Here is a 13,591-nt window from a genome sequence, read left to right on the forward strand (position 1 = left end):
CTTGAAACTTAACTGTGACGTGAGCAGCAAAGAACTTGCTGCCCACCTTGACTTCAGAGCTATCTCTGATGTCACTTCCAGGAGGAAGTGACATCAGAGAAAGAGAGCTCTGAAGTGGGCAGCAAGTTAAAAAGGTACAGGGAAGGGGCACGGGGGCGCGCAGCAGGGGTAGGAGTGGGAAGGCGGGGATGGAGAGGAGGAAGGGTGCTGGTGCTCCAAGAAGACTATGTCTGGGCGGACCCTCCCCACCTTTACTATGCCACTGTCCAGGACAGAATTTTGATGTCCGGAGCTAAACCTATTTTAACAGCATCTAATTGCCAAAAAGGAACCCAAACTGACCAGATGACCACTGGAGGGATTACATAATGACCCACACACACCCACCCCAGTGGTCAATGACCCCTTACCACCCCAATAACATCTGATTTAACAGCAGCACCTGGTAGGGGAAAGCCTAGTAGAGCAGCAAGCAGATGTCTGGAATATCCTGGTAGGCAGTGTATAGAGAGGGGGGATCCAGGCCCACTCCAACCACTAGATTTATGGTGGAAAGTGTGAGGCCACCAAAACCCTACTATACTGCCACACAGAAACATGACAGCAGATAAAGGCCAAATGGCCCATCTAGTCTGCCCATCCGCAACCATCATCTCTTTCTCTCTCCAAGAGATCCCACATGCCTATCCCAGGCCCTTTTGAATTCAGACACAGTATCTGTCTCCACCACCTCTTCTGGGAGACTGTTCCATGCATCTACCACCCTTTCTGTAAAAAAGTATTTCCTTAGATTACTCCGGAGCCTATCACCTTTTAACTTCATCCTATGCCCTCTCATTGCAGAGTTTCCTTTCAAATGAAAGAGACTCAACTCACACGCATTTACGTCACATAGGTATTTAAGTGTCTCTATCATATCTCCCCTCTCCCGCCTTTCCTCCAAAGTACACAGATTGAGATCTTTAAGTCTGTCCCCACACACCTTATGATGAAGACCATACACCATTTTAGTAGCCTTCCTCTGGACCAACTCCATCATTTTTATATCTTTTTGAAGATGTGGCCTCTAAATGAGGTGCCATCTGCAACCATAAGGGCTATTGGGGTGGTAGACAGGTGAGTAAAGCAGGATTTGGGGAAGTTTTGGAGGATTGACCACAAATTATATGGGGTTTAAGACAATTCATCAGGGCCGTTTCAGCAAGATGAACTGGCTGCAATGAATCCGATTCCGCATTTGGAGGGGCAATGCCCCCCCTCCCCTAAATTAGACCTCCAAGCGTTGGCCCTGGAGCAGCAGACCGCAGGATGAGGCTGGGAAGCAGGTACCAGTGGCTGGTGGGGAGCCCAGGCTCTGGAGGGAGAAACTGCCGCCGGAGCTGCTGCATCCTTCAGCTCTCTGCGGCAAAGGCTGGTGGAAAGCCCAGGCCCTGGGGGTAAAAGCTGCTATCGAAGTCGAATCCTTTAGCTGCTTGGGCAGCAGTAGCTGGCGGGGAGCCCAAGTACTGGGGAAGGGGCTGGAGTGTCTCTGCAGCAGTGGCTGAGGTGGAGCCCAGGCCCTGGAGGTAGAAGCTGCTGATGGAGCTTTTAGCTGCTTGTCACATGGCTGGTCGTCCATGATGAATCATTCCATTCCAAAATTTATAGGGGGTTATGGTGAGATGTACCTCTGGCACCCTTTATGTGAAGTTCACAGCAGTGCCCTTTAAAGGTGCCCCAATGCTCTGTTGGCATGTCTCTGTGGCCAGTCCATTACAATTCTGGCCCCTCCCATGCCATAACAACATAAGAATAGACTTACTGGGTCAGACCAATGGTCCATCTAGCCCAGTATTCCTCACGGAGGCCAATCCAAGTCAGAAGTAACTGGCAAAAACCCAAATAGTCTTACTCACAAGAATAGGGGTTAATGGACAATCAAAATACCACCTTGTATTTCAATTGCAAACCAATGCTGGCAACTCCCTGAACCACATATATTCAAAAAAATCACCAATAAAATCTTCTTTCCAACCACCATGAAAAAACCCACATCATAACCTCACTCAGATAAATTATCAACTAGGGTTTATCATAGAATCATGAGGATTCAGTTCATAGGACCTCTTATAACCTGGATGTTATTTCAAGTCCACATCCTGCATGAGGAATAATTTTCAACCATCTATATCCAAACCTCCTTCCCATTCCTTAAGTAAATGCACCACAAGAATGGCATGAAACACTTATTTATCTTCTAACCATCTTCTAACCATAAGGCTAATGTGTGTAAAGACAGCAACACTTATCGCAAATGCCAAAACCCAAATAGTAGCAGTATTCCATGCCACCGATCCAGGGCAAGCTGCGGCTTCTCCCATGTCTGTCTCAACAGCAGACTAGGGTCCAAATGGTCTGGATTTGGATGTTTTAGGGGTTGAAATTAATAAAGAAAGTTGGGTATCCTAAGGCTGGACATACTGATGGCCAAAATGCCTGAATAGATCATTCTCAAAAAAAAAAAATTTGGATGTCTAGCGGTTTCGAAGATGGACGTTAGGGGAGGGGAAACATCCAAAGTTGGACTTAGACATCCTATCGAAAATGCTCCTATAAGCTAACTGCTGTCAGCAAATTCTCTGGCAATGAATTCCAGAGTTGAATTTAATTACACGATGAGCGATGACATATTTTCTAGGGTTGTTTTAGATCTACTACTTAATAGCTTCATTACGTGCCCCCCTCCCCATTCCATTATTTTTGGAAAGAGTAAACAAGCGATTCACATCTATTTATTTACTGAAAAATTTATTACCCGCTTAAACCCTTTACATTCCACTCGGTATTTTATAAACCTCTATCATATCTCCCCCGAGTCGTCGCTTCTCCAAACTGAAAAGCACTAGTTGGTTTAGCCTTTCCGCATAAGAAACATGTCCCATCGTTTTCATTGCCCTTCTCTGTACCTTGTCCAATTCCGCTATGTCATTTTTGAGATGCAGTGACCAGAACTACAAACAGTATTCAAGGTGTGGCCGCAGTCCTCTATCCACTGCTGACCCTAGGGCTGGTGAATAAAGTGCACTAGGCTTTGCACAGGGTTAACGTGGCTTTACTGCTCAATTCTGTTGGTGCACACGCCAAGAAAGGTTTTGAGCCCAGTCTAACGCCGCAGAAAGCCTTGCACAGCTACCGGTGCACAGCATATTTTAAATCCACGATAACGAGGTTTTTAACTATTGTACACAGATGCAGAGAAGTGTACAGAAGACTGAAAGACTGAGCTTAACTCCCGGGCTTTTCGTTATGTCAGGTGGCTTTAAAAAAATGAAGACAGAACTGATGTTTTAGAAGAGCTGGACCATTGAGAGCTGTATAAATGCACAGCAGGTCCAAGCACAATTGTATCGGCACCCAGAGCTGTGCATGTGCTGGAATGTTATTTTGTGCAATGAATATCAGTATTGAAAAACATTCCAGCACATGGGCAAACATGGGTGGTTGCATATTAACTCCAGGTGTCGATATGATATACTGTGTTCAGACTCGTGCACAAGCTTTAGATACCACTAGTGCAAAAATGTGTATGCATGGATTCAGTGTGATTTCATAAGATAGCATACAAGTTTTACACGAGACCTATTTACATAAAATTTGGTTGCTGCATCAACAAGGAGAAATTAGGTTCTTATAGATTGGTATAGGCTTATATCTTACAGATGGGATCTTCGCTATTTTTGGCGGGAGGCCCCTCCATCTTGTCTGCAACTTCAGGTGACCTTCCCCCTGTATTGGAAAAACGATCAGGTTTCAGCTTGGGTCCCCTGCTGTGGCTCCCAGCTGAAACCTGCCCCTGTTTTTCCAACACAGGGGGAATGTCACCTGAGGTTGCAGGCAAGATGGAGGGGCCTCCTGCCCAAAATGGTGAAGATCCCATCTGTAAGATATAAGCCTATATCGATCTGGAGAGTTTGTTAAAGAAGCAAAGATTTGGCGTTATGCTTGCATTAGGAACCCGTGACCCACAAAGGAGACGATCACCTCGGCACAATCAACTGCAAGGTCCAAAAAAGGAACAGAGTGCGCCTGGTCTTCAAAACCCACTTTATTAGCAACCAAACATTAAAATAAACAGCAAAACTTTAAGATGATCAAGGACTCGACATGGCCCATATTTCGGCTATTGCCTGCATCAAGAGTCTCACCAGCGTGCACAGCGTAATACTGATTGGCTGTTCATGCTGGTGAGACTCTTCATAAGTCTGGAAGCATGCTGATCAGTATTAACGCTGTTCACGCTGGTGACTCTTGATGCAGGCAATAGCCGAAATATGGGCCGTGTCGAGTCCTTGATCATCTTAAAGTTTTGCTGTTTATTTTAATGTTTGGTTGCTAATAAAGTGAGTTTTGAAGACCAGGCACACTCTGTTCATTTTTTGGACCTTGCATTAGGAACCCGCCAACTAAGTGTCAGCACACAGTTCTAACATATGGTTAATAAGCTTACTGAATCAACCCTGTGTGGGTCCAAACAAGCTACGGTACTTAATCTCCTGGTATTCATCCTTGGACTCCCCCCTCCCTATGGTGTCCAGCATTTTTTCCCTCCCCCTGAGTTAAAGATTTGTGAATCTTCATATAAGATGAGTATTCAAGTATTATGCTCGAACATTACAAAAACATTAAGCTACGAGGGTCATTTCATAAATAATGCACACTTTTTTTAAAATTTACATGTTTTATTATTTTTTTTTTCAAGTATTTCTTTACAATCCTTCAATATAGTCTCCCTGCTTTGCAATGACCAAGTGCCAACGTCTGGGAAGCTTCATTATTCCATCCAAGACAGTTTAGTTCAGTTGCTGAATGGTTCAGGTACTGGCGGAAGAAAGCTCTTCCAGAGATGCAAAACGATGTCCACGCATAGGTTGTTTCAACTTTGGAAAAAGGTCGAAGTCTGGTGGACTCATGTCTGCACTGTAGGGAGCATGAGGTAACACCTTCCAGCCATATTCGCGTAGTTTTTCAATGACGAGTGGAGAGGTCCATCTTCCCCACGACCAAAAAAATTTTGATGAGTTCAATCAAAAGTCAAACAAATGATGATTTTTGTTTATGATTATGAAGGCATCATCATCACAGACAAAGTTCCATGTGGAAGAAGTGTCACAGCAGTGTATTATCATGATTTTTTTCAAAAAAATGCGCAGAAAAATGCACAAAACCCAACCTCAGTTGTTCTTGGTTGGGCCACTCATTCTTCACAACGCTCGCCCGCACATAGGGAATGTCATCATTGAAAAACTACGCAAATATGGCTGGGAGGTGTTACCTCATGCTCCCTACAGTCCAGGCATGAGACCACCAGACTTTGACCTTTTTCCAAAGTTGAAACAACCTATGCGTGGACATCATTTTGCATCTCTGGAAGAGCTTTTTTACACCGTTACTCGAGCCATTCGGCAACTGAACTAAAACGGTGTCTTGCATGGAATAATGAAGCTTCCCAGATGTTGGGACTCGGTCATTGCAAAGCAGGGAGACTATGTTGAAGGATTGTAAAGAAATACTTGAAAAAAAAAAAAAAAATAAATAAAACTTGTAAATTAAAAAAAAAAAAAAAGGTGTGCATTATTTATGAAATGATCCTCGTATGTTAACAAATAAGATAATAATTGGATCTATGATGAGGGTGGGTGTGTACAGTTAAAGGTACGAGATGAACCTTTGAGTGGCACTGCTGAGGTTTTTTTACTAGTAAAAAGAGGGAAAGAGGATCTTTATGGCACCAAGGTCATTATTGTATAGTCCTTGATATTTATATGTTTCTAGGGTGACCTGTCAAAAGTTCGCCAGACTTTGGCGCACCGACAATCCCGTGGTGACATTTGCGTACCGGACATATGCGCACCGCCGCTTTCAAGTCTTTCTGTTAGCTCTGTGAAGGAGGTCTGGGGGGAACCCCCCCACTACAAGTCCTCTTGCTCCCATTGGGGGGGCTTGGGGGAGAAACCCCCCCACTACACTGAAAACTCCCAAATAGCAAAAACGAAAAGGAGAATGGGAGTTTTCAGTGTACAGAAAGGCTTCAAAGCGCGCATATGTCCTGCGTGCAAACGTCGCTGCAGGATTGTCGGCGTGCCAAAGTCTGGCACGCTTTTGACGGTGTACCATTTCTGGAGGTATTAAACACGGAATATGATGAAGATTTTGAGCTTGAAGACAGAATAGAAGTTGTAAAGGATTTCAATCTCCTGGGCTCTTTTGTAAACAAAGCAACTAGCAGGGAAGAAATAGGCCGCAGAATAGCACTTCGTCACTCTTTAATGAAGACTCTTGACAAAGTATTCGGTTCATAGACAACCCCGCAAAAGACAAAGGTGCGCGCCGACAACTGAGCGCAAGATGGAGGCGCGCGCCGAAGAAAATTACAGTTTTTAGGGGCTCCGACGGGGGTTTTTGTTGGGGAGCCCCCCCAGTTTACTTAATAGAGATGGCGCCGGCGTTGTGGAGGGTTTGGGGGGTTGTAACCGTCCACATTTTACTGTAAACTTTACTTTTTCCCTAAAAACAGGGAAAAAGTGAAGTTTTCAGTAAAATGTGGGGGGGGTTACAACCCCCCACAACGCGGCGTGATCTCTATTAAGTAAGTGGGGGGTTCCCCCCACGCCCCCCCGTCGGAGCCGTAAAAACAGTACTTTTCTGCGACGCGCGCCTCCACGCTGCGCTCAATTGTCTGCGCGCGCCTTTGTCCCGGCGCGCTTTTGACCTGACACCAAGAATTCGAAGGCAAGGAAATAACACTCCAAACGAAGATCAGACTTGTCCATGCACTCATTTTCTCAGTGGTCAATTACGGATGCGAAAGCGGGACACTACAGAAACAAGACAGAAAGAAGATCGACTCATTTGAGCTTTCGTGTTAGAGAAAGATTTCATGCGTGTCCTGGACTGCCAAAAGAACAAATGGATTCTGGAAGAGATCAAACCAGCTGTCATTCGAAGCCAAAATGGTGAAATTACGACTTATTTTGGTCATACTGTCAGAAGAGAAAGATCTTTGGAGAAGGACATCATATATGGAAGGATTGAAGGCGAAGAGGATGACCTGCAATCAGATGGCTGGGCACTTTGAAAACCGTGGGGATGATGCTGGAGGACCTTACCAGATTAGTACAAAACTGATTTCTTTTTAGATCTGTAATTCATCAAGTCATAGGACTCAAGCATGAGTCGATGACACCTAAGAAGAAGAACAGGCATTTCCTTTATAAACTAGGCATAAAACAGGTGCTTTTTGGATATTCCACATGAACAGCTTCTTATGAAACTATCCTCATTTTTGATTACCTGATGCTTGAACAGCCACTTGGTTCTTGCAGTTGAGGGGTGAAATTTGCAGCCCTTTCTCCAGACTACTGTCTTGCCTCTTACTGGAAGAAAAGAGATTAGATACCATAGATGGAGCCTGCAAACAACCAGGTACTGGCTGAGTTGACCCAACAAGAACGCTGCTATGGAATTCTGTTTGACCCGGACCCTAGAAAACAACACAAAAGTTAGCTTGAACAAAAGCATGGGAGGAGGAGAAGTTACATTACGGTAGTGGTAATTACAACTCTAAACAAAGGCATGGGGAGAGGGAATAAACTACATGGAGTGGCATTTATAACTCTAACCACTGGGCTGGGCAGACTGTATGGCTCATTTTACTCTTTACCCGTTGTCATCTTACTGTGTTAGAGATAGAATGCTAAAAATAATTCAAATCACCTGATATTCAGACAGTGGTGGTCAGTGTTACTTTAAATACTAGCCACCATGGATGTTTCTAGGCCCAAATATCAAGTGCTGCTGACCCATGCCTGGATCCTGGCATAGCTGGATATCTAGTTCTTCAGCCGCTGCTAGAAATTATCCTGGTTATCACTGATTCAGCACCGGTACCCAGAAATCTATTTGGGCAAGTTAGGACAACTTTTGCTCTGCTCTCACTTGCCCAAAGATAGGACTACCAGATTTCTTTATTATAAAAAGAGGCCACGTAGCCCTGCCCCATCAAGTTCTGACCCCAGCACCACCCCTACACCACCCTCGTCACCTGTTCCCTGAGCCCGGGGTGCGTCTGGAGAGCCTCTGAGCATGTGTGGATGCAATGTGATGTCACATGTTTCATGTTTATTAAAATTTGATGCAAACGCTTATAATAAAATTTCAAAGCGAATTACAAATTTCAAAGCGAATTACAAATCTAAAAAACGAGATTTACAAATAACATTTAATTACAGTAACATTCAAGGACAAACATATGGACTACATGAGGAAAGGGGGGGTTGAATGACAAATATTTTATAGGACAGCAACAGTAATGGTTCATACATTAGGACAAGGATAGAGGGAGAATCTGTATATCAAAAGCAAACTCTGCTGGGATGCTTTGGCGCACGTGTGTGACATCATACTTGGAGGCCCTTCTGATGCGGCCCTGAGCTCAGGGCTTTTTAAAACCCAAACTGTCGTGTTTTAGAAATCTGTCCAGGCAGATTCTAAAAAGAGGACATGTCCGGGTTTTCACAAACATCTGGTAACCCTACCCGAAGAGCTACCCTGGTACAGATGCTAGATAACTTTTGGCTCTACCCTGGATTGTGCTAAGGCAGTCTGACCAGATATTAACTGGATTGCGCCGCTGAATTTCTAGCCAGGAGCCAGTCAACGGGGTTAGTCTGATAGAAGCTGCCCACATATGTTTAACTTCCACTGAAACTGGCCTCAAAAGGATTTATGGCCCTACCTTTGAGCATTCTGTGCCTAAATTTGCTTCTGAAAATATTCTATTTAGTTGTGACTTTCTATAGCACCTTTAACTGTAAATAAAAAACAGAGCAAGGCCGAGTTCCTATATTTATATTCAAAATGTCACTAGGCTCCTAAATTTAGAAAAAGACTAAAAAGTGGGTGGCAACAGTGGTGGATTTAGAGTGGGAAAGAGTTAGGAGCTTAGCACTGATTGTCAGAATTTGCCTCATAAATTAGGGATTCCTTTTACTAAGCTGCGATAACGTTTTTAGCGCACGCTAAACCTGCACCATGCGGTTAGAACAACCGCCAGCTCAATGCTGGCATTGTCTAGCGCGTGCGGCAATCCAGCGCGTGCTAAAACCGCTATCGCAGCTTAGTAAAAGGAGCCCTAGGTAAACTAATCTAGGCAAATGAATGGCAGGCCTACATTTAGGTGAATTTGCAGAAGAAAAAAAAAAAAAGCAACTTTGGCTCCTATGTTTGACTGATAAAGAGGGAGAAATTTTAGGCATCTAGTTTAGGAGCTGAAATTTAGGACTCAGCGGAGGGGGGGGGGGGGGTTATGTCAAACTCAGAGAATGAAACAGCAAACAAGAACTATTTCATCGCCCAAAGTACGAGGGCATTTCAAAAAGTAACAACAATTTGACAGTATTTCATGAAACGAACACCCCTGGCATTTCAAACTCCCACAAGGGAAGATACATTCTTAGAGGAAGCATTGACACTGCCCAATAGATGACATGGTGTGCTTAATCGGTAGGGCACTATATACAAAATGGCAGCACCCTTGGATGTTTGCACAGTAGAGGAGCAGTGAGCAGTCATCAGATGCTTGAGGTCGGTGGATGTGAAACCTCGTGAAATTCATAGAAGAATACTGCAACACTGTGGAGATGTCTGCATTGGCAAGAGAAGAGTGTACGCGTGGATAGATGCATTTAAAAATGGGTGAACATCAATCTCTGATGAGAAACGCTATCGGTCGTTCCAGCACGGCCGTCACTGATGAGAAGGTGCGTCATGCTGATGCCATTATTTGTGAAAACAGGAGCATTTCTTTAGAAGTTCTGGCCAGGGAAATGGATGTCAATATTATCAGCTTTACATTGCTGTATGTTGGCTGTCAGCAGTTCTGTTGGCCTGGCCAGAGTGTCAGCAAAGGACTCGGGGACATTATATTAAACAATCTGACCCTGGGAATGTTACTGCAGACGAACTGGGTGAGCCCCTGCCCATAATCCACATGTCTTGAGTATCCAGCCAGCCTGGATTTCTCAAGAAGATATGTTAATTGCCAGCACTTGAATAGAACAAAAGCCAGACAGACTGATTAAATCTACCATTCCTGCAAGTGTCACGCTTTCCTTATCAATTAAGGGCCATTGCCTCAAACAAGCACTAAATTGTGGCACAGAGAGATGCTGGAAAATATGTTAAAGATCAGTATTTGCTAACAATAGATGCTATTTTTAGAACAAGACTCAAACCTACAAATGCAGGTTAAACCCTTCCCCACTCTCTTATCGCCCTCTTGGCTATCTTCTCCCCCACCTCACAACCAGACACACATTCATTCAGGTTAAACCACATGCTCTCTCTGCTCTGGGAAAGCAGCGTTTTCCTATACACATACAGAAGCAGCTGTATAAAAAATATATTTCTACACATTAGTAACAAGCATATGTATAGTGTATCTATCTTCTAAGCATTGTACCTCTGAAATAACAAGCCTAGTCCTATAAAATATACTTTATATGCAAACCTTCTGGCTATTATTGTCATTGATTTTACTTTCCGCTGCCTCATTGAGGGAACTGAAGCCAGGACCTAGAATAAATGCGCATATACATAAAAACACAAAAGCTTACAAGTATCAAATCTGCACTTACAGTACCATTGTCACAGAGGTTCTCAAATATCGCAAGTTGTGTGCATGGTGGGTGCCTAAGATGCAGACTTATAAGCACAAGATGATTCGTGTGCAGACTTTCACAGCCTTTCTGGCACAGTATAATAATGGAGACGGCCTCCTGGAATTTGTTGCCGGAGAATATGGTGAAATCAGTTAGCTTAGCAGGGTTTAAAAAAGGTTTGGATAATTTCCTAAAAGATAAGTCCATAGGCCATTATTGAAATGGCTTGGGGAAATCCACTGCCTATTCTTAGGATAAGCAGCATTGAATCTGTCTTGCTACTTGGGATCTAGCTAGGTACTTGGGACTAGGGTTGGCCACTGTTGGAAACAGGATACTGAGCTTGATGGACCTTTGGTCTGTCCCAGTAAGACAATTCTTATGTTCTTATCACTATGAGCCTGAAAGCAAGAGGCAGTCTTCACAATGGCATCACACATCATCTCCAGTCAAGAAGTTCACCCTCCGCTGAAAAGGTCCTGTTAAATCTCTTCTGGGATATGAATGGACCAATTTTGGAGCACTATCAGGAAAAGAGTGAAACAGTGAATAGTGCCCAAAACAGTGCAATATTGGAGGAGCTGAAGCCAAAAATACCAAGCTGTCACAGAGGAATTTTGTCTAAAGGCGTTCTTCTCCTTCATGATAGCGTACAGTCTCACATGGCCACTGCAACTCAACACCATTCGGAGATTGAGATTTCAGATCTTACACCATTCTCCGTACAGCCCTGACCTTGCTCCCTCTGATTATCATGTGTTTGAACCCTTGAAGGACGCTTTGAGAGGACAAAGATTTGGAAGCAATGACGAGGTCAAAGAAGTAGTGCATTCCTGCACAATCAAAAATGTTTTTTTTTTTTCCAATGGAATAAAGAAGTTGGTGCAATGGTGTGAATGTTGAAAAGGAGGGTGATTATGTAGGAAAATTACATATAATTTGTATCTCTAATTGATTCAATTTGATGTTACTTTTAGAAATGCCTTCATATTTTTTATGAAAATGGAGACGTGGAGTGTGGTAATAGACTTTCAATGAAAACCAGAGAAGTGAATGATATTCCAAATTTATTAAGCTCTCCACACAGCATCAACACCACTGAGACTAGACATGGAACCGTGTTTTGGCTTCTAATGCCTGCATCAGGGGTCATATACCCTAAGTATGTCTTAGGGACACAAGCCTAAGAGCAACTGAATCAAAACATCCACTGGGTGACTGGCCTGACTGGAAACTTGACGAATCAAATCAGCTCACTGGCAAAGTTCCCTGTCAGATATGTAGTTTATGAAGCGACATAGCAATGAAAGTTTACACCTGGGACGGAGGACCAGGCATCACCGCGCCGTGTGCCCCCTGCCAGTCCGAGGTAAGCTTCCCTTACCCTAGTGATTCCAGCAGGTGCGATTAACACTTTGGGCTGAGACAGGTGAGGACTCAGGATCACTTCTTGTTTCAGTGATGCTGGGGAGACTATCACAGCTCTGGGTTGTCCCTGAAAGGCAGCTGTGGGGATAAAGGCAAACTGTTATCATCTGACTAAGGCCCCAATGCTCAAAAGCTTGCCTTGCAAGTAAGACTGGTTGTAGCCAATCTTACTTTCAAGGCAGCTCAGCCTCTGATGCTCAAAAGGCTTCTTGGGGGGGGGGGCGCTTATACCAATCGCAATAGCAACCGAGAACACTATGCAAATGCGTTACAAGGAGTTCATTAGTATTAAAATGAGCTCGCCTTGTACTATTCAGAAGGGAACCCCTACTTCCTGCTGTTTCCTGCCCCTCCCAGCAAGTTCCCCCATTCTTCTACCCTCAGTTTCCTCATCACTCCCCACATTTGTCTTTGCTCCTAACTCCACGCACCATTCCATTATTCTGAACATGCCTATTTCTCTCCTCACCTCCACCTCTCTCCATCTTACTGGGCAAAATTTTCCAGCAGGTCTGGAGCTGCCGGTAGCTGTTTGTGTGTAAGTTGTGCGAGTGTATGTCCCGTGCACACGGTCAGAACGCAGCTGTTAGGCACAGGACACACAAATACACGCACAACAGCTGCGTCTATTTCGTGGCTAAGACACAAACCCCACCACCCCCACAAAAATAAAGCTCCGGAGCACCAGCGATCAGGGACTGTACTGAGCCTGCGCAGAATAATAATAATAATTTATTTTTATATACCGCCATACCTGAGAGTTCTTTCTAGGCGGTTCACAACATTTAAGCATAGAACAAACAACGCAAATCATAGGGATTCACCAAAATTAAGTGCATACAATATAGGAAGAGATACATACAATAGAAAAAGATGGAGCAATTTTAAAATGGAGTAAAAAGTTAAAATACTAAGGTACATTAAGAACCCAATCTGTTAAATATTTGAGTTTTTATCTGTTTTCTAAAATCGAGATAAGAAGACGCTTCTAACACAGTTTTGGCCAGCCATAAATTTAGTTTGGCCGCCTGAAAAGAAAAGGTTCTCTCAAGGAACCTTTTTAAGTGACATAATTTTAGTGAGGGATATGCAAACAAATGTATTGTTCGAGAACTCTTATTAGTATAACTCAAAGTAAAATGAGGAGTAAGATAACCCGGTAAGAAGAGTTGTGCCTACCTGTCTTTTAACCGGCTGCTCTCCTCTCTTCTACCTTCCAAAGTACTTAGACAATGCAGTCTTGTTAGAATGTTTATTTTCTTATTTTTTCCTCTCTCTCTATTTTTCACTTCTTTTTTACTCTCCAGGTACTTTAGTTAGATTGTGAGCCTTCGGGACAGTAAGGGAATTTCTAAGTACCTTTCTTACTTATAATTTTAATGCATATTTTCTGTAAACCGCTTAGAACCTAACGGATTAGCAGTATATAAGAAATAAATGACATTACAAATTACATTACTCAGCGT

The 13,591-nt window shown here is 43.6% G+C and overlaps 1 protein-coding gene across 4 annotated transcripts in view; it reads right to left on the reverse strand.

Moving 5' to 3' along the window:
- Nucleotides 1-13,591, reverse strand: part of MLXIP (MLX interacting protein) — a 138,638-nt gene that overhangs the window by 24,495 nt on the left and 100,552 nt on the right. For all 4 annotated transcript variants that reach the window (XM_033953871.1, XM_033953869.1, XM_033953870.1 and 1 more), the window contains exons 10-11: nucleotides 12,082-12,203; nucleotides 7,330-7,519 (exon numbers count right to left, since the gene is read on the reverse strand). In XM_033953871.1, coding sequence (XP_033809762.1) covers nucleotides 7,330-7,519; nucleotides 12,082-12,203 — 312 coding nt within the window. The remainder of the gene's footprint in view (nucleotides 1-7,329; nucleotides 7,520-12,081; nucleotides 12,204-13,591) is intronic.

The sequence above is a fragment of the Geotrypetes seraphini genome, chromosome 8, assembly GCF_902459505.1.
Source record: "Geotrypetes seraphini chromosome 8, aGeoSer1.1, whole genome shotgun sequence".
Classification (NCBI taxonomy): Eukaryota; Metazoa; Chordata; class Amphibia; order Gymnophiona; family Dermophiidae; genus Geotrypetes; species Geotrypetes seraphini.